This window comes from Lichenostomus cassidix, chromosome 10 (genome assembly GCF_008360975.1).
Source record: "Lichenostomus cassidix isolate B80296 chromosome 10, HeHo_3.0, whole genome shotgun sequence".
Lineage (NCBI taxonomy): Eukaryota > Metazoa > Chordata > Aves > Passeriformes > Meliphagidae > Lichenostomus > Lichenostomus cassidix.
The window spans coordinates 336,405-355,175 of record NC_139491.1 but is presented as its reverse complement, the minus strand read 5'-3'; the positions used below and the strand labels follow the sequence as shown (position 1 = coordinate 355,175).

The 18,771-nt window shown below is 64.4% G+C and overlaps 2 protein-coding genes across 6 annotated transcripts; one reads left to right on the top strand and one right to left on the bottom strand.

The window, feature by feature from the left end:
* Positions 1-852: 852 nt before the first annotated feature.
* IDH2 (isocitrate dehydrogenase (NADP(+)) 2) lies at positions 853-5,021 on the bottom strand. Its single transcript, XM_085070160.1, has 11 exons — positions 4,863-5,021; positions 3,833-3,924; positions 3,262-3,427; positions 2,725-2,885; positions 2,498-2,641; positions 2,252-2,388; positions 1,989-2,140; positions 1,797-1,909; positions 1,609-1,706; positions 1,398-1,490; positions 853-1,044 (listed from the first exon to the last, which is right to left on the bottom strand). Exons 1-11 carry the CDS (start codon positions 4,951-4,953, stop codon positions 957-959), a joined length of 1,335 nt encoding a protein of 444 aa, XP_084926286.1. The 5' UTR covers positions 4,954-5,021; the 3' UTR covers positions 853-956.
* Positions 5,022-7,386: 2,365 nt separating this feature from the next.
* SEMA4B (semaphorin 4B) lies at positions 7,387-18,714 on the top strand. 5 transcript variants are annotated; one of them, XM_085070144.1, is made up of 15 exons: positions 7,387-7,511; positions 11,867-12,010; positions 14,495-14,655; positions 14,818-14,880; positions 14,994-15,092; positions 15,205-15,316; positions 15,569-15,685; positions 15,784-15,941; positions 16,133-16,314; positions 16,401-16,551; positions 16,688-16,898; positions 16,979-17,094; positions 17,241-17,404; positions 17,478-17,572; positions 17,716-18,714. In XM_085070144.1, the coding sequence occupies exons 2-15, from the start codon at positions 11,923-11,925 to the stop codon at positions 18,489-18,491; spliced, it is 2,493 nt and encodes an 830-aa protein (XP_084926270.1). In that variant the 5' UTR covers positions 7,387-7,511; positions 11,867-11,922; the 3' UTR covers positions 18,492-18,714. The 5 variants fall into 5 exon arrangements, with proteins under 5 accessions (XP_084926270.1, XP_084926271.1, XP_084926272.1 ...); XM_085070145.1 differs by lacking the exon at positions 7,387-7,511 and adding an exon at positions 10,270-10,289; XM_085070146.1 differs by lacking the exon at positions 7,387-7,511 and adding an exon at positions 10,399-10,532.
* Positions 18,715-18,771: the final 57 nt, after the last annotated feature.

The window sequence follows — 18,771 nt, the reverse complement described above, 5'->3', positions numbered from 1 at the left end:
GTGAGGGGCTGAAGGACCTAAGCAGGGTCCTGGGCACAGCCCCTGACTGAGGTGCTGGCAGCCCTCCTTGCCCCCCAGCTGCTCTGGGGCTTGAGAAAAAGAGACTCACTGGGGCAGCCTGTGAGCTGGGGGTTTGCCTCCTCCATGCCCAGGGATTTGGCAGAGAAGCAGCTGGGCACTGCTGAGTCTGGGACCACTATCTGTGCTCTTCACTCCCTGCTGTGGGGCAGGGGACTCACAGCACCCACAGCATTGCCCCCCAGGTGTGTCCAGAGCTGGGTAGGGTCCTGGCAGGCATTAGGAGCTGGGGTCCAGCCAGGGCACAGGGTCTGAAACACCTGTCCTGACCCTACACACACCTTACACGTCCAGTCAGTGGCTGTGTTCCCTGGGGCAGAGCACCACCTGCCCCATCCCCACAATCCCCAGGGTGGTTCTGGGTGTGCCACCACTCAGTCCCCCACAAGGCACTACCTCTGCCACCCACCTCTTCCTCCCACTATTGTCCAGCCTTGGGGCAGAATGGATATGGCCACAGCCTTGGCCAGCCCTGACCACTCCTCAGCACGGCAGGATTGTGGACTCCTATATGCTACCTTGAGGCCAATGCCACACTGCTGGAGTGCACAGCCCACCTAGGCTGGCAAGGCTGAGCTGAGGGGTCAGGCTGCCCCCCTGCCCGCACTGCAGAGCTGTGCCATATGCTGGGGAGATATTTAATGGCACCACACCGTTATGGAGTACATGAATCAGGGCAAGACCAAGACACACCCACCCCCCCACCCCCCCCACCCCCCCCTGCCCCTAGCCATACATACCCTTGCTACAAAGGCTTTAAAAACACTCATAAGAAAACTTTAGAAAAATGATTCAACTGTTCCTGAGCTGTGTTGGAGAGCTGGGGGGAACCGGGCCCTTCCCAGCCCCATCCAGCACGGAGACAGTGAGGCTGTCCCCTACTTCTTGCCCAGAGCCTTGTCCAGATTGTTCTTGATGGCATCGAGGAAGTCGGTGGTATTCACAAAGTGTTCATTCAGCTTCACACTGGGGAGAACAGAGAAGGGTTGGTAGGGGTCCCTGCCCACCTCCTCCCACAGGCAGCACAGCCCTGGGTATAGGATATGGCCCCTGCCCAACCCCCTCAGCTGTAAACAGACACCCCGCGGTCCTAGGGACTGCCCAAAGGCCAGTAGCCACCTGTGGTCACTGTGCACAGCCAGCTCCAGGTCAATTTCCCACCCTTGTGGCTGCCCCACAGGGCCAGCTCATCCTTGTGGTCACTACACTGTTCTTGTGACCACCCCGCTGTGTCATTCTACCCTCATGGTCACCCGTGCAGCCACGTTGCCCTGGGGCAGGTGGCTGCCCCCCTGCTCTGCCCTGAGAGCCACCCGTACTTGGCAAGGCCGTGGATGCAGCCAGCGAGGTCCTTCGTCATCGTCCCGCTCTCCACTGTGTCCACACAAACCTTCTCCAGTGTCTGTGCAAACCTGGGGATGGCAGCACTGTGGCTCCAGCACAGCTGGCGCCAGGGGCCCTGCCACAACCGCGACTGGAGCAGCTGCTGGCAGGGATGTCACCCGGGGACCCTCACCCCACCCTGCTCACTTGATGAGGTCAGGGTTACTGTCCAGCTTGCCCCGGTGCTCCAGGCCACGCGTCCAGGCGAAGATGCTGGCAATGGGGTTGGTGCTGGTGGGTCGTCCCTGCGCAGAGAGAGCGGTCAGCTGTCTGGTGTGGGCACCACACTGTGGGCAACCCAGCACAGGCAGCTCACGCCAGCAGAGCATGCCCACCTTCTGGTGCTCCCGGTAGTGGCGGGTGACAGTGCCATGGGCAGCCTCGGCCTCGATGGTCTTCCCATCCGGACACACCAGGACGGAGGTCATCAACCCCAGGGAGCCGAACCCTGCGGTAGGATAGGGGTCAGGACAGCCCCCAGGGGTGATGATGCAGAGTCCACCCCACCCCACCCCACCCTGCTCCACCTTGGGCCAGGATGTCTGACTGGACGTCCCCATCGTAGTTCTTGCAGGCCCAGACAAAGCCACCAGAGGATTTCAGCATCTGGGCAACCATGTCATCGATGAGCCGGTGCTCGTACCAGATCTTCAGCTTGTCAAACTCCGTCTTGTAGTGCCTAGGAGCACAGGCCAGGGGTAAGCCATGCCCACACCAGGCAGGTCTCACTGCCAGCACCCCCAGGACAGCCCCCTCAACAGACCCGAGTCCCCCCCCCCCCGGTCCATACTTATCAAAGATCTCCTGGAAGATGTCCTTGAAGCGCCCATCATAGGCCTTGAGGATGGTGTTCTTAGTGCTCAGGTAGAGCGGCCACTTCTTCTGGACAGCATACTGGAAGCAGCTGTGTGCAAAGCCAGAGATGGACTGCAAGGGAAGCATGGGAACCTCATGGGATCCTGTCCCTCAGCCTGGCATTTCCCCCAGGCTGGCAAGGCACACTGCCCTGCAGGCACCCCTCGAGCCCCACCAGTACCTCATCCGTGTTGTACATGCCCATGCCCACGCCGCCGCCGGGGAAGTTGAACACCTCCCACTCCTTGGACCCACTGCCGTCCTTTGGCGTGAAGACCATCTTGAATGTCCCGGACTTGTTCACCACAAAGTCAGTGGCTTTGTACTGTGGGGGGCCAGGCAGAGCGTCGGGCAGGGACTGGGGGAGCTGCTGGCCAGCCCCACGCTCCAGCCACTGCGCCAACTCACCTGGTCACCGTGGGCATGGCGGCCAATGGTGATGGGCTTGGTCCAGCCGGGTACCAGACGGGGGATGTTCTTGCAGATGATGGGCTCCCGGAACACCGTCCCACCCAGGATGTTTCGGATGGTGCCATTTGGGCTCTTCCACATCTTCTTCAGCTTGAATTCTGTGGGGCATGCAGAGGTGGGACCCCTGAAGGACCCCTTGGGCCCCCTGAAACACATGGCCCATGCCAGCACCCAGCTCCGCTGTACCACGTGCTGCTGCCAGACCCTGCTGCAAGGCTGGCCAAGGGGAGGGACAGCCAGCATGAGATCATGACTGGCACGAGACAGAGGTCAGTGTGTCCCCAGGCCCAGGCCCGGGGAGAGGGGCACAGCACTGAGTATGGTGCGGCCTCCAACCCATCAGAAACCTGAGCTGGCAGTGGGGACACACTGCTGACCCCAAGGGGCTGTGCACGGACAGGAGGCTCAGCACCCCATGGAGCTGCCAGCAGCCCCACACTGTGCTTGGGAGCTCAGCTCCTCGCCCCTGCCCACCTTCCACCCTGGCTTCATCAGGCGTGATGGTGGCACACTTGACAGCCACGCTGTACTTCTGGGTAGCCAGTGCTGAATCAATGGTGACCTGGTCATCTGTCTTGTCCCGGTGTGGCAGCCCCAGGTCGAAGTATTTCAGCTGGACATCCACATTGGGCAGGATGAGCTGAGGAACCAGGAGAGTGTCAGAGTGGGGGGACAGTGCAGGGTGCCCCAAGAGCAGCACCACAGCATGGGCAGCCCTGGTACCCACCCCGGCCCAGCCTGGCTGCCTGCCCAAGATGGTTCCCCTGGCCAAGGTGGTTCTGCTGGCCAGGATGACCTCCCTCCCCTGAATAGGCCTCCCTGCATGGGACAGCTCCCCCTGCCCAGGACTGCCTCACTAAAAGGTCCTCACTAAAAGGTCCTCACTAAAAGGTGCCGATTTTACTGCCTGCTTCCTGCAGACACAGGGACAGAGGCAGGAGGGATTGACAAAGGGCAGTACAGGGATCAACCTGTTCCCCGTACAACCCCCCAGCTCCACTTGCAGCACACCCGCCCGTTCCTGGTGATGGCAGGACCCCGTCACCTTCTCCTTAATGAAGGCCCAAATGATTCGCGTCATCTCATCCCCGTCCATCTCCACCACCGGGTTTGCCACCTTGATCCGCTTGTCGGCATCTGGAGAGCAGTGGGGAAGGGGGGGAGAGGGGCATCAGGGGTGCACCCCTGGTCCCCCAGCTCCACACCCTTGTGCAGGGCCCGGGCATCCTTTGGGGGCCACATGGCTCTGTCCAGCCAGGTGTGGATGCCACCCTGGCTCAGGGACTGGTACAAGTCAGGGGCAAACCCCACTGGGGTCTGGGCCAGTTACTGGGGCCACTGCTGTGGTGGGGGTCAGAGTGCAAAACCCACCATGTGAAGGGGACAGGGACAGGTACACATTTCTCTCAGAGCAGGACCCGTGTGCAACACCTCGGTGAGATCAAGAACAGGACCAGAACCAGGAGAAGGTGCAGCCCCCTGGGGCTAGACCAAGGCACAAATCAGGATGAAAATCCCTGTGTGGATCCTGGACCAGGAATAAACCCCTCTGGGTGCCAAACCTGGCTGTGGTTCAGGCTGTGGTAAAAAACCCCACGTGGTACCGAGAGCAGAGCTGACCCCTCCCTTGCGTGGGACCTGAGCATTAACAGGCAGCAAAATTCTGCGTGGCGCCAGGAGCGCGAGTGAACCCTCCTGACGGGCAAAACCCCGCCTTGGTCCGGGACCGGGAACGAAGCCCCCCACCAGGCTCAGAACAGGTACGAGCTGGAGTGCAAAACGCCACGTGGAATCGGGACCAAATTCCCCTGGGACCAAACTTATCTGTAAAACCGCTCGTGGAACCGGGACCAAACCCCCCCAGGACCAGACCTAGCTACGAAACCCGGCGTGGGTCCGCAAATCGGCGCGGACCGTCCGTAAGCGCGAATCCGGATCCAATTTCAGACACCGCCCCCCGAAAGAATCCGAGCCGCGCCCCCCCCGTGGGTCCGGAGCACACCCCCCACGTGGCGTGCGCAGCCCCAAGGACACGAGGGTTTCCTCCCACAGCCCCCCGAGGTCCCCCCACTCACAGTGCCGGCGCTGCCCCACGCAGGCGGCGGGGAGCGGGCAGCGGGGCAGGCGGCTGAGCGCCGGGGCAGCGCGAAGGTAACGGGCGGCCATGGCGTGGGCGGACACGACGGGGCGGACACGAGGGGGCGGTTCTCTCCGCCCCGGGGCGGGACAGAGCCCCCCGCCCCCCCGTGGGGCCTCGCGAGGGCTCCGGAGGGGCCCGCCAGGGGTCCCGCGGTGGGGCTCGGGCTGTTGCTACATCCCTCCCCGATGCCAAAGCACAGGATAACCGCGATCCGCTGCGGTACCCATTCCCATCAAAGGGATGTTGCATCCTTGGGTACATCGGGGTTGCGGATAGGTGGCCAAACCCCACGAAGAAGCAGGACCATAGCCAGCTGGGATCAAACTTGGCTGTAAAATCCTCTGTGGAATCGGGATCAGGCTCCTCTGGACCAGATCCAACTGTAAAACCTTGGGTGGGATCTGGACCAAACCCCTATGGAACCTGACTTGATTGCCAAACCCCACAGGGATCAGGGACCAAACTCCCTCAGGACCTGATCCGGTTGTAAATCCCCTAGTGGAACCGGGAACAAAGCCCCGTGAGACGAGACCCAGCTGCAAAACCCTGCATGGGACCCCAAATGGAACCTGGGGATCACACCCAGCTTTAAAATCCCTCGTGGAACTGGGAATGGTCCCACCCCCCGGGACTAGACACATTTGCAAAACCCCTCGTGAAACTGTCATCAGACTTCCGCAGGATCAAACTCAGCTCTAAAAAGCGTCATAGAACTGGGACCAAATCTGACTGCAAAACCCCGTGGGAAATTGGGGCTAAACTGGGGTTGGGGACATGCGGGCGTAGCCTGTCCCTACATGGAAGTCCCTGCTCATGGCTGTCGCGTGACTCGGCAGCTGGATCCAGCAGGACAAGGGCAGCTGCCACTGTTTCACCAGGGACCTTCACCTCGCCTGGCCCCGCGTGGGGAGGAGGAGAAGGAGGAGGACGACAGAGGTGATGCACACCAGGAGCACCCTGACAAGGTGCATGGAGTATGCCAGGGTTGCCAGGAGGCTGCTCGGGCTGGGAATTTGTCCCGCTGTCCCAGCCAAGCCGATGGCTTTTTTTAGCCACATGGGACGGGCAGATCCCGCTCCAGAAGGAAAAACAGCCCTGGAGCTGGCAGCCTCCTGCGGAGGGGCTGAGGGAGCTGTGGCAGTCGTTGACGTCTGCCTGGTTTTAACATTAACCAGAGCAGGAGCCGCGGGACTGCAGTGGCAGGGGGGCAGGGAGGGGTCAGCATCCAGTGGTCCGGAGTCCTGGGTGTCCCCACTCCCACTGCCCTCCCCGTGGCACCCCGTCCTGCCGGCAGCCCTGCGGCCAAACGCCAGCACTGCTCAGGGGCTGCCTGGCCGCCGCCCCAGCTGCCCCTCTGGCTGCCCTTGCCCTGGCCCCGCGGTTGGAGCCGCCCAGTGACCGCGGCGCTGGCAGGACGAGGTCAGGCCAGCGCGGCAGCAGTCCCCCTGCAAGGAAAGGACAAGAGCAGCCATGTGGCACAGGCCCAGGGAAGGCCCCAAACAAAGGCACCACCCGTTCATCCCTGGCCGCAGCCCAACCACCCGCCCTGGCTGTGCCACTCCTGTGTCCCCAGCGTGGCCGCCCTGGGGACACCAGAGTGCTGGCAGGGCTGGTTGTGGGGCCGGGACCTCAGGGAGTGACATGTCCCAGCCAGAGCATGACCAAGGTCATGGTGGGGGAGCTGTGTCTGGCCGTGGAGGGGGAACTGATGGGCTGACAGGGGCCGTGTTTCCTTGTGCTGCCCTCAAATGCAAGAACCCCCAGCACTGGCCAGAGCTGCTGGCCGGCAGGCTGGAATGGGGGCTCTGTCCCCCCTTCGGCAACCATCAGACCTCCTGGGGCTGCCAGCATGACCCTGCCCGGGACTCCCTGGGGGACTCCTGCCTGCCCAGCACAGTGTTTCGGTACTCATGATCACAGCAATTCTGGGTACTGCTGACACCCAGCCGCCAGCCACCAGCTCCAAGTGTGCCACTGAAGGGACACCCATGGCCGTGGTATCCCTGAACCCCGCAGAGCCACATGTTGCCGCGAGGTGCCCAGACCCATGAGTTACCCCAAAACTTCCAGAGCTGCCTATCACCACAAGGATCTCGCCATGATGCCTGGGGCTGTGTGCACAGGTACCAGCGCCATGCAAGAGCCCCCAGTGGGTGCTGCCCCCCAAACCATGCTCCCCAATAGCCCCACGATGCTGGGAGCCCCTCAGTGTGCTGGGGGAGCTGAGACACGCAGTCCTGGGCACACCAGCATGACCCCACTGGGGCCGGTGTCATCCCAGAAACCGCAGGGGGGCACAGACAGGCCCCTCCAGAACTGGGGATGACCCGCAGCCAGGAGCAGCCGCCCCCAGCCCTGCTTCCCCGGGGCCCCCGGCGCGGTGGCGGTGGCGGGGCCAGCGGCGGTGGCGGGGCCGGGGCGGGGCAGGACGGGGAGGGGAGGGGCGGGGCGGCCCTTTGTTGTGCTGCGGGCGGAGCCCCCCGGAGCCGCCCCCGCACAGCCTCGCACCGCCGGGGGGGGGGAAACACCCCGGAGCCGCCCCCGCTGCCGGCGGCTCCCGCCGCGCTTCGCAGCCGCCGAGCGGGTGAGCAGCGGGGCGGCACCGGGCACGGGCAAGGGATGTGTGTGAGAGGAGCGAGTGTGCAAGGGGTGTGCGGCGGCTGCGTGCGGGTGCGCGGATGTGCGGGTGCGCGTGCACAGGGGCTGTGCGAGGGGCGGCGTGTGCACGTGCACGGAGGTCCCTTGGGCGCGGAGGGTTGCGGAGGGGTGGGAGTGCATGTGGATGTGCGTGTGTGCATGTGCGAATGTGCGTGTGTGTGACTGTGTGTGGCTGTGCGTGTGAATGACAGTGCGTGTGCATCGGCGTGTGACTCTGTGTGTGTGTGTGCACCTGGGCGTGCCTCTGTGAGTTTGACTCTGTGTGTTGGTGAGTATGCCTGTGTAGGCGTGTACGTGCGTGTGCAAGCGTGCTTGTGTATGTGTGTGCTGTGTGTGCAGGGTGCAGGCACACCAGGGGCCGTTCCCACAGCCTGTTCCCAGACATGTGTTTGCCGCCCAGGGCGTGAACACCCCGTGACCTCGCTGCGTGTGTTTACATGTGCCGGGTGTGCGTACGCCAGGGCTCGGCCGAGGGTGCGGAAGCACACGCATGGTGCTCGGGACAGGCATCACAGGCTGCTCACAGGGAGGCATGTTAGTGCATGCTCAGGACTCGGACACGCGTGTGTGCAGCATGTCCCGTGTGTGTGATGTACACCTGGACACCTGTGCAGTGCACGTGTGCTGTGTGTCCCAGACATGTGGCCACAGCACCTGAGGAGGTGTTGGTGCCCAGGCAGCCCCTGGTCTTTGGGCACAGGGAGGGTCAGGGTCCCATGAGCTTTTGGGTCACCCCATGGGCCCTGCTCCAGCTGAGCCTGGGGCTGCTTGGGGGGCTGGCAGCCCCTCTGACCCCAGGGAGCACTGGGGTAAGGGTAGCAAGGGTGCCACAGGACCAAGGGTGATGTGGAGCTGAGGAGACCAGTGCTGGTTTGGGCTCTGCAGAGTCATGACCAGCTGGGAAGGGGGCATCCATCTGTTATCCAGAACCCCCCATTCCTGCGCTCCAGGGAGCCAACATGCCTGTGCTCAGAGCCCATTACCTCGCTGCCCCCCAGGGGTGGTCACTGGCTGGGCTTCCTTCTGACTCTTCCCTGCCCTGTGCCAGTGCTGCCCAGCAAGGAGTGGAGGCCTAGGGCACCACCCTGTGTATCCTGCAGCACCCCAGGCAGGCAATGCGAGGGTGCAGGCAGGTACTGGCACCCTGGGGGACAGCTGGACTGTGGGGGATACCCTGTGGTCCTCAGAACTGAGTGTGAGATTGTGCAGGAGCAATGGGAGCAATGAGACAGGCATGTGCTGTGGGGTGCTCAGTGCCCTGGGTGCAGGTCTCCCACAGTGCCCTGCCGGGGGAAAGGGACGCTGTGGGGCAGTAGGGGGCTGGCTGTGTGCTACCATCGGACAGCACCAGCACCCCAGCCAGGAGGTCCCCAGCCGACGGTGGGCCAGAGGTATAGGTGCAGCCCAGCTTGGCCCCGTGGGAGGCCCTTGGTTTGGGCAGGATGTCACAGCCGGTGCACATGAAATGGGGGATGCTCCGGGGCCCCATCGGGAAGCCCTGTTAGGCTGCGGGCCAGAGGCTGCCCCAGCCCCTCGTCCTGCTTGAGGCTCCTCCCAGGAGGCTGTCGGGTCGCAGCAAAGCGGAGCCGTGTGCTTGCGCCATGCTCCAGCCGCGGCCATGCCGCTGGGTATCCCCGCTCCAGGAGACCCGCAATCGCTGAGCAGCCGGCGCTGAGCAGCTGCGGCTGGAGCATCTGTGTGACAGTGCAGGGCCCGCAGCCGCACGCTGCAGGTGTGCATGCATGCGTGCTCGCATACTGTGCGTGTGCACGGCTGAGAGGAGGGACTGCTGGGTGCTGTCTGGCAGCTCCCAGCAGCCAGCCGAACCGGGGGCGTGTGAGCCCTGGAAGGTGGGAAGAGCCCGGGTGTGTGGGCTTGTGTGCGAGCCGGCTGTGGGTCTCTGAGCAGGGGCTGTGCCCGCGCTGCCAGCCGTGCTGGGGCAGGCTGTGGAGGAAGGTGGGAGCTTGTGGGCAGCAGCAGCGTCGAGACACACACAGCCCTGTCCCCGCTCTCTGCAGGCAGCAGCAGCATCCGGCTCCATCACCACCTTCCCAGGCACCTACTGCCGGCAGGAGCAGGGTGGCAGGTGCTGGCGTGGGAATTTGGTGCAGAAACCACCGCCCCACCTGCCTGCTGACCCCAGGCCACAGGTTTTGGTGCTGCCCAGACACCCAGAGAGGTTTCCCCGTTGCCAGCAGCGGGCAGGGAGGGTGGCACAGCCACCTGGCCCTGCCAGTGCCTGCAGCAGGGCGTGGGGCGTGCACAGGCCTGCGCGGGTGCAGAGCAGGGCAGGGTGCTGCGAGTGCCCCCGGCGCTGCCCCGCTGGCAGCTGCGTGGGCAGGACAGGAGATAAATGGGAGTTTGGCGTAAACAGCACTGGCTGCCAGCAGCGCTGGAGCAGCACTTAAAGGCACAGGCTCTGGCCTGGTTCTGCTGCCTGTTCTTGCCCTCCCTCCCTGCCTGTTCCTGCCCTCCTTTTCCTCCCTGCCTGCCCCTTCCCTTCCCTCCTGCTCCTGCCCTCCCTGCCCACCCCATAGCAGCTGCCCTCCCCTCCAGGGCTCCTGTCCTCGCTGCATGCCATCACACTGGAGTGTTGACACAACACTCTCACGGCCATGCACAGGTGACAGCCAGGTCCCTGGAGCCCCCCAAGATGCTGTGAGGTGGCATGGGGCAGGATGAGTGCCTGCTCCCACCCTGCAGGGTGAGTGCCTGCTCCCATCCCATTCAGGGTGACATGCTTGGTTTGGTGACTAGAGTCCTGTCCGTCTGTGGCACTTCCCGGGCAAAGGGTGCTGATAAGGCTGGGGTGGAGCTGTGGGGCTGTCCCAGGCCTGGGAAGGAACGTTGGGCTCCATCAAGCACAGCGGGAGCAGTGGGAACAGGAAGGGAGCAAGGTCGAGGTGGGGTGGAGGGGCACCCCACAGCTCCAGCCCCTGGACATCAGGTATGACCTGTGAGCGGGCACTGTCTGGCAGTGCCAAGCGGGCAGAGCATGGGAGTGTGGGCACAGCTGTCCCAAGAGTGTGGGCAAAGACATCCGAATGTGGATACAGTTGTCCCAAGAGTGTGGGGAGTGTTTCTCCCAGGCAGGGGGCTCAGAGTGGGTCCCACCGTTGGGGTCCAGGGCTAGAACCTATCGAGAAGGACACGGGAAGTTCTGCCCCGCATTGGGAGGGCAGTACTGGGTACCCAGGCCCTGGAAGAACTGCCTGCTGCAGGGGAATCCCCTGACCCCAACCCTCTGTCCCCCTGTCCCCCTGTTGCCATGGCAATACAAGGAGTTGTCATTGATAACAGTTGCATGGGAGCTGCCCAGGTGGGCAGTGCTCTGAGGGCTGTGGGGGCTGTGAGCCCTTCCCACACCCCGACCAGGGAGAGAGCCCACTGAGGGCCAGGCAGAGGATCTTGCCCAGCACTAGCTGCTTGGTGGCATGGCCACACCGGGACCCCTGGGATGGGCACAGAGGCTGGCAGGGATATGTTGCCGTTGCTGGGTGCTGCCGGTGTGGACATTGGTACCGGCCAGGTCTGCCCGTGGTGGGGCTGGCACAGGCACCCCGTGGTACCCCATGGCTCCCGAGGGAGGGCAGGGAGCGCTGGGCTGTGCCGGGCAGAGCCCCCAGTCACAGCAGAGTGGTCATGGGGCACAGCGTGAGCTGAGGGACTAGGGGGCGGATCTGGTAGTAGCCATGGGGCCGAGCTTTCCCGGGATAGACAGAAACCTCCGGGACAGCCTTTCCGGGGACTGCCAGATACTCCCAGCCAGCTCCTCCCGGACCACCCCCTGGGATCCCGGGCCCACCGGCATTCCCTGCCACGGGGATGGAGGAGGATGCAGGGAGCCCCCGGCTGCCGCTAGCGCCGGGGACAAAGCCCCATCCCCTCCGGGCCATGACGGCCGCGGGGCGGGGGCTGGGGCCGAGTCCCACTGGGGCGGGGTGGGGGCGGTGCCGACGGTGAACCGTCCGCCTCCTCTTCCGAGCGGCCCACCCCGCCGGGGGCACCGGCGGGGCTGGGGCAGCTGGAGCGGATCGGTACGGCCGGGAACGGGAACGGCTCGCTACGGCTCGGGGACAGATCAGTAAGGTTCGGTCCGGTCTGTTCGGTCCGGCAGGGCGGGGCTCCGTGCATGGCTGCTACGCCCGGTGCCGAGCGGCGGGCGGGCAGCCCCGGGGCCGGGGCGGGCGGGGGCGGCGCTGGGCGGGTGAGCGGCGGGGTCGTGCCGTGCCGTGCCGTGCCATACCGTACCAAGGCTCTGAGCGCCTTCTCTCCCCGCAGGTCTGCAGCTCCCGGGCGGCTTCGTGGCCTCGGCGGAGCCCCGCGGCTCGGTCGGGATGGCAGCGCGGCCAGTGCTGCCGGTCCTGGCGGCGCTGCTGCTCTCGGCGGCTCCGGAGCCTGTCCCGCGGGTCAGCCTGCCCTACGGTGAGTGTCCGCTGGCCTTCGGGGGGTGAGGGTCCGCGGGCTGAAGGGCGGTCAGCCCCCGCCGAGGGCTCGAGCTGGCGTCTCCCCTGGCGCGGCGGAGCGTCCCGCGTCTCCCTGGGCTCTCCACGCCGCGTGGAGAAGCCGTGTGACAGTGCCGAGGCTGCAAGCCCGGCCAGTCCCCGGGACGCGGGGAACACCCTGTCAGCGGGACATGGATCAAGGGCTGGGGCAGAGCACCGGGGATGCTGCGGGGTGTAGGGACACGCACCCCTGTGTCCAGACCCGCACCGACGGTGGGCGTGTCTGGGGCACCCGGGGGTACTTGTGCCTCCGCACGCAGGGCAGTGGTGGCAGCCGTGTTGTGTACAAGATAGGGTGGGCTGAGCCGGCCGGGGGACTCTGCCCGTGGGCTTCCTTCCTGCTCAGCATGTCCCTGGGGTGGGGGACATGCCGCAGCCCCTTAGTGTGCAGTGCTCGGCTCCGGACAGCTCTGAGCCCCCATGCAGCCACTCGTCAGCCACATGGCCCCAGAGTGCTGTGGGCTGTACTGGGCAGGGGCCAGGGAAGGACATCCGTGAGGGTGCTTGGCCAGGCAGAGCCATCACGAGAGGGGGGCCTGGTTGCAGCTCCCTCCTGCCCTGCAGAGACCCCCCAGCCAGCAGCTGGCACAGGGCGGATGAGCAGTGGGGCACCCTCCTTGGGCTCAGCCCTGGCAGCTGTGCCATGTGTGGGAGCTGCCCACGGGTGTCTGGGCTGGCTGTGCTGCCAGAAGGTGGCTGGATCCAGCTGCTGCCGGCCAGCGAAGCCCATCCTGTCCTGTACTGAGTGGCCTGGGAGGGTGCCATGGTTTGGGCAGCTGGAAGCACTCCCTGGCTCAGCACGCTGCGGCTCACTGGTGTAGATGTGGCCCCACCACGTGCTCCCGTGACTGACGGCCACGGCCGTGGTGGCACCAGCAGACGTGGGACCCAGTGAGCTGGACAGGAGGCTGGGACCCAGTGAGATGACCAGCTTGGCATCGTGCCATGCCGTGCTGGGCTGTGTTGAGCCATGCTGCCTGGCCCTGCCTGCACAGACCGGTTCTGCCCGTGCTCTGCACACCTGTAAGGCTGTGGGAGCTGTGGGGATGCAGCCATTGGCAGTGCCTAGGGATCCCGGCCTGGACCCCAGCAATGCAGGAGGAGCTGGGCAGGGAGCACAGGCCAGTGGCTGGTGTGTGCCTGGTGGTGGCTCCCATGGAGTGTGGCCGCATGGGGCTGCAGTTGGTGGGAGGGAGGAGCTGGGAGCTGCTCCCCTGGGAGCACTGGATGTGCCTGCAGCAGGTTTGTCTGGAAGAAGCAGGTCGTGTCCTGACAGGTCTCTGGCAGCCACACCAGCAGCTCTCTCCCCATGCCAACACAGCTCTGCAGGGCACAGGGGCCCTGCTGCCCCTCCGCTGCCATGCCCACCACTCGCAGCATCACCCCACCACTGTGGTGCAGGACCCCTCTCACGGGGTGCCCCAGGGCTTTGGCTTCCTCCTCTCTGCACCACTGTGGGAGAGCTGGGCTGGTGCTGGGACAGGGGCCAGCTGAGCCCCCCGGAATGGGGGAGATTCTGCCCCATCTAGAGGCATGGGGGGTTTGTGGATCAATGGGAGGTGAGAGCCACGGGGTCCCACCCCACAGCACCATTGCCCCACAGCTCCTCGAGCCCTAGGAGCCTCCTCTCACTAGGCAGGGCCTGGCAAGAGCTCTTGGGCTATCCTGGGGGGACTCTGGGAGCAGGTAGGGGGTTGGGGGAGGTGTGTGAGTCCCCAGAGTGTCAGGGGTCAGGGAGTTGGCAGCATGAGTCAGCCCGACGTGTCCTGCTCACACAGCCAGGCCCATCTGATTCAGAGCAGCGGTAGGAGAGGAAGGGCTTCCGGGGCCAGGCCACCCACGCGGGACAGGATGGGATGGGATGAGACGGATCAGGACAGATGCTCCCTGACTCAGCATGGCCACTGCCCCGTGTCCAGCATGGGCTGAGCCCCAAGGGCCAGGGTGGACAGCACTGGGCTGAGCCCCACATCCAGCTCCCGCAGCACTGGGCTGAGCCCTGTGTCTGGCAGAGGCTGAGCGCTCTGGGCTGGGGCAGGAAGATGCTTCCAGCTCTCATTTGTCCCTGCTGATCCCTGTGGGCCTAGGTTGGGCTGAGCCTCCCATGCTGCAGGGCTGAGCCCTGGGACTGTATGTGGCTGGGCAGCTCCCCCAGTGCTAGGCAGGGATGTTGTGGCAGTCCTCGGGGCCAGGATACGGACACAGCGGTGCCTCGTGGCTGCCCTTGTGCCTGCCCTGCACAGTTTGCTGCAGCTGGTGCAGTGCCACGTGTGTCTGGTGGTGTGGACAGAGCTGGATCTGGCCCTGGTTGCTTCGGGTGGGTGGTATGGCCAAGGTGCTGCACAGAAGGTCCTGGGGGTCAGGTGCCAGTACAAGGCTGATGCCTGTTGCTCTTACCCCACAGACTCAGCCGAGAGAGTGGTGCGACGCTTTGAGGCGCCTGGTGTGTCCAACTACACAGCCCTCCTGCTGAGCTTGGACGGTGGGACCCTCTACCTGGGGGCGCGGGAACTGCTCCTCACACTCAACACCAGCAACTTCCAGCCTGGTTTCCCAGTTCGTAGGGTGAGCCAGGGATGGGCTGGGCTGCCCTTGGGGAGGGAAGGGGCACCCAACTAGCTGGAGTCTGAGGTGGGGAGGATGTGGTTGCTGTTGACAAGCCCAAGGAAGGTGTGTGTGGACCAGCAAGGGATGGGGGGGTTCCCAGTGACTGTCCCTTCTCCACAGCTGGTGTGGAGTGCAGATGAGGAGAAGAAGAAGCAGTGTGTGTTCAAGGGCAAGGACCCCCAGGTGAGCCCCATTGCCAGCAGGCATCGGGGGCTGTGGTGGGAGTGGGCAGTGCAGGGTGGGTCAGGGTGAGATACCTGAGCCAAGGGCTGAGTTGGGTCCTCTGACCCCCACAGAGGGACTGTCACAACTACATCAAGCTGCTGCTACAGCTGAACAGCACCCACCTGTACACCTGTGGGACCTGCGCCTTTAGCCCGGCCTGCGCATACATTGTGAGTACAGGAACAGGATCTCCTGCAGGTCCCCCCACGCCATCAGGACCCTCCAGTGGGGTCCTGGGCACTGGGACAGGTGCTGCTGGCTCACAGCCTCATCTTGCTGCAGAATGTGCAGCACTTCAGCCTAGAGCGGGACGCATCGGGGAAGGTGGTATTGGAGGACGGGAAGGGACGCTGCCCCTTTGACCCAGAGTACCGCTCCACAGCTGTCATGGTCGGTAAGGCACAACAGCCTGGGACCCTCAGCCTTCCTCCCTGTGCTGCTTCAGGATCCTTGCCCTCCCTGTGCCACCTTGGCACCCTCACCCTCCCTGCAGTGCCCTGGGACCTTTGCCCTCCTCCCTGTGCCTCCCCCTCCCTGCATCTGACCAGCCAAGCTGAGCCAAGGCCAGCCTATCACAGACCCCAGCAGGAAGCAGGGCCCTGCTGGTGGCACGTGGCGGGTCCCAGCGGGAATATGTCTTTGGCAGATGGCGAGCTCTATGCTGGGACTGTCAGCAACTTTCAGGGCAACGAGCCGACCATCTCTCGCAGCCAGGAGAGCCGCATCGCCCTCAAGACCGAGAACTCCCTCAACTGGCTACAGGGTGAGTGCCAGGGCTAGTACAGCTGGTCGGGTCCCTGTCCCCACGGTGTGGGAGGCAAGGGACAGGGCCAGCAGTGCTGAGGGTCCTTGTGTTCCTAGACCCAGCATTCGTGGGCTCAGCCTACCTGCGGGAGAGCCTCCCTGCCGGCAACCCTGAGGGCGACGATGACAAGGTCTACTTCTTCTTCAGTGAGACTGGGAAGGAGTTTGACTATTTTGAGAACACCATCGTCTCCCGCATCGCACGCGTGTGCAAGGTGGGCATAAGGCAGCAGGGGGGCATGGGGCTGTGCCTGGGCTGTGACTTGCTGCTGGGGTTGGGGGGGTGTGGGACCATCCTGCACATCTCCAACTCTTGGTGCCTGGACCCTTGCTCCATTCACTCAGCCCCTGGGGTTCCCTGCGGTCACGGCCAGGGCATCGCACCCTGACCCGCTGTGCTGTGCAGGGGGACCAGGGCGGTGAGCGTGTGCTGCAGCGGCGGTGGACAACCTTTCTGAAGGCACAGCTGCTCTGCTCACACCCTGAGGATGGGTTCCCCTTCAACGTGCTGCAAGACATCTTTGTGCTCACCCCGGGTGACCTGCGCTGGAGGGAGACGCTCTTCTATGGTGTCTTCACCTCGCAGTGGTGAGTGGTGGGGGACCCAGGGCAGCACGGGGGGCTCAGCAGAGCCCAGGCCTAATCTTGCCACGTGCTCTGCCTCTCGCCACCAGGAACAAGGGTGGGCTGGGCAGCTCGGCCGTCTGCGCCTTCCCCATGCGTAGTGTGCAGCGTGCCTTCAGCGGGCTCTACAAGGAAGTGAACCGAGAAACGCAGCAGTGGTACACAGACACCGGCCCTGTGCCAGAGCCTCGGCCAGGCATGGTAGGTTCTCCCTTGGCACCTGCCTGAGCACAGGACACAGCACTGCCCCGTTGCTTGCCCGGTCCCAGTGGCTGCCACAGCATGACACCTGCCCACTTCCCCAAGCCCTGCTGAGCACCTGTTCCTCTCCCTGCAGTGCATCACCAGCCACACACGGCACCTGAAGATCAACTCGTCGCTGCAGATGCCGGATCGGGTGCTGAACTTTATCAAGGACCACTTCCTGATGGACAGCCCTGTGCGCAGCCAGCCACTGCTGCTGCAGAGCCACCAGCGCTACCAGCAGATCGGCGTGCACCGTGCGCAGGGCCTGCACAACACCTACGATGTCCTCTTCCTGGGCACGGGTGGGTGCAGGTGGGCGCTGATGGGGCAAGGTGTATGCCATGCACCCCGGCCCTGTTCACCACGACCCCTCTGATTGCAGATGACGGGCGGCTGCACAAGGCTGTGAGGGTTAACCACGGTGTGCACATCATTGAGGAGATCCGCCTCTTCCCTGCTGGGCAGCCCATTCTCCAGCTGCTGCTGGACCAGGACCAGGCAGGAGCCAGGGCAAGGGGGGGACACTGGGGGCTCAACCTGCTTGGGGCAGGTCCTGTCTCTGGGCTGGGGGACAGAGACCTAGGAAGGCAGAGGTGTGCAGGAGCCGACCTCACTGTGTTACCCCACTGTGTCCCCTCCTACAGGGCCTTGTCTATGCAGCCACCTACGCAGCAGTGGCCCAGGTGCCCTTTGCCAACTGCAGCCTGTACCGCAGCTGTGGGGAATGTGTGCTGGCACGGGACCCCTTCTGCGCCTGGAGCCAGGGTGCCTGCCGCAGGGTCGCCCCACACCCTCCAGCACACCCACGGTAAGTGCTGCACCCTCCTCCATCCCCCTGCACCCCACAACACCCCATTGCCCTGCCCTCACTCTGTTCCCAGGCTCTGGGCTCAGGACATCGAGGATGCTGACACAGAGCGGCTCTGCCAGCTGGCCAATGCCTCCCAGCCCCGTCCCCGCATCTTCCTGCCCCCAGGTGAGCTCCCGCTGGTGCTGCTGTCTGAGTGCATGTCTGGGTGACCCCAACACATCCCAGACTCCTGCTCCACCACCCTCCCATCAGGCCCCTACCCACAGCTGATGTCCCCTCCCTGATGTCCGCATGGGTTCTATCTGCAGCCTCAGGCGCCCCGTGCCAGCGGATCCAGCTGCAGCCCAATGCAGTGCGGCCGCTGCCGTGCCGGCTGCTCTCCAACCTGGCCTCACGGCGCTGGCTGCACGACGGGGCATCTGTCAACGCCTCCTACCTGGTGTTGCCCGATGGGGCCCTCATCCTGGTGGGCAGCCCCGAGCGTGCAGGCACCTATGAGTGCTGGTCACTGGAGGAGGGATTCCGCAAGCTGATGGCCACTTACTGCGTGGTCGTGCAAGAGCCAGCCCATGGGCCACCAGACTCTGGCAGGAAGGTGGCTGCTGGCCGCGATGCCCTGGAGACGGTCAGCACATCCCGGAGCACCTCAGCAGTGGGCAATGCTGCGGCACGGCTGGATGGCAAGACCTACTGGACTGAGTTCCTGGTGATGTGTGTGCTCTTTGCTGCTGCCGTCCTTGTGCTGGCCCTCTTTGTCCTGCACCGGCACCGCGATGGCATGAAGGCTTTGCTGGAGCCCAGTGACCCTAGCAGGCACCAGAAGCCACCCCGCAAACCAGTGGAGAGCCTGCCTCTGAATGGCAGCAGCCTGCCCAGCACAGCTCCTGAGCACAAGGGCTACCAAGCCCTGCAGGACAACTACATCGTGAGTACGCCCGTGCACGAGCCCCCAGGCCCCCCACGTACCTTCTCTGAGTCAGAGAAGAGGCCTCTCCACGTCCGGGACAGCTTTGTGGAGGTGTCTCCTGCCTGCCAAAGACCTCGGGTGCGCCTGGGCTCCGAGATCCAGGACTCGGTGGTGTGATGGGGATGAGAGCCAAGCCCTCACCCACAACTGCCTCTGCTCTGCTGAGCCTTGCCAGACCATGCACCGCAGCAAGGGTCCGTTGTTGTCTGTGTGTGCATGCCCAGAGCCTGGCACCTGCTCCCTGCAGCAGCACCCACTGGCCAGTGGGGTCTGGACTCCCTGGGGCTCCCTGGGCATCACCTTGGTACTGGTGGCTGTGGGTGTGAGGGGTGTCCAGCCCCTCCAGCCCAGTGTCCCTTCTGCAGGGATAGACATGGTTCATGGCTGAGGCTGCTGG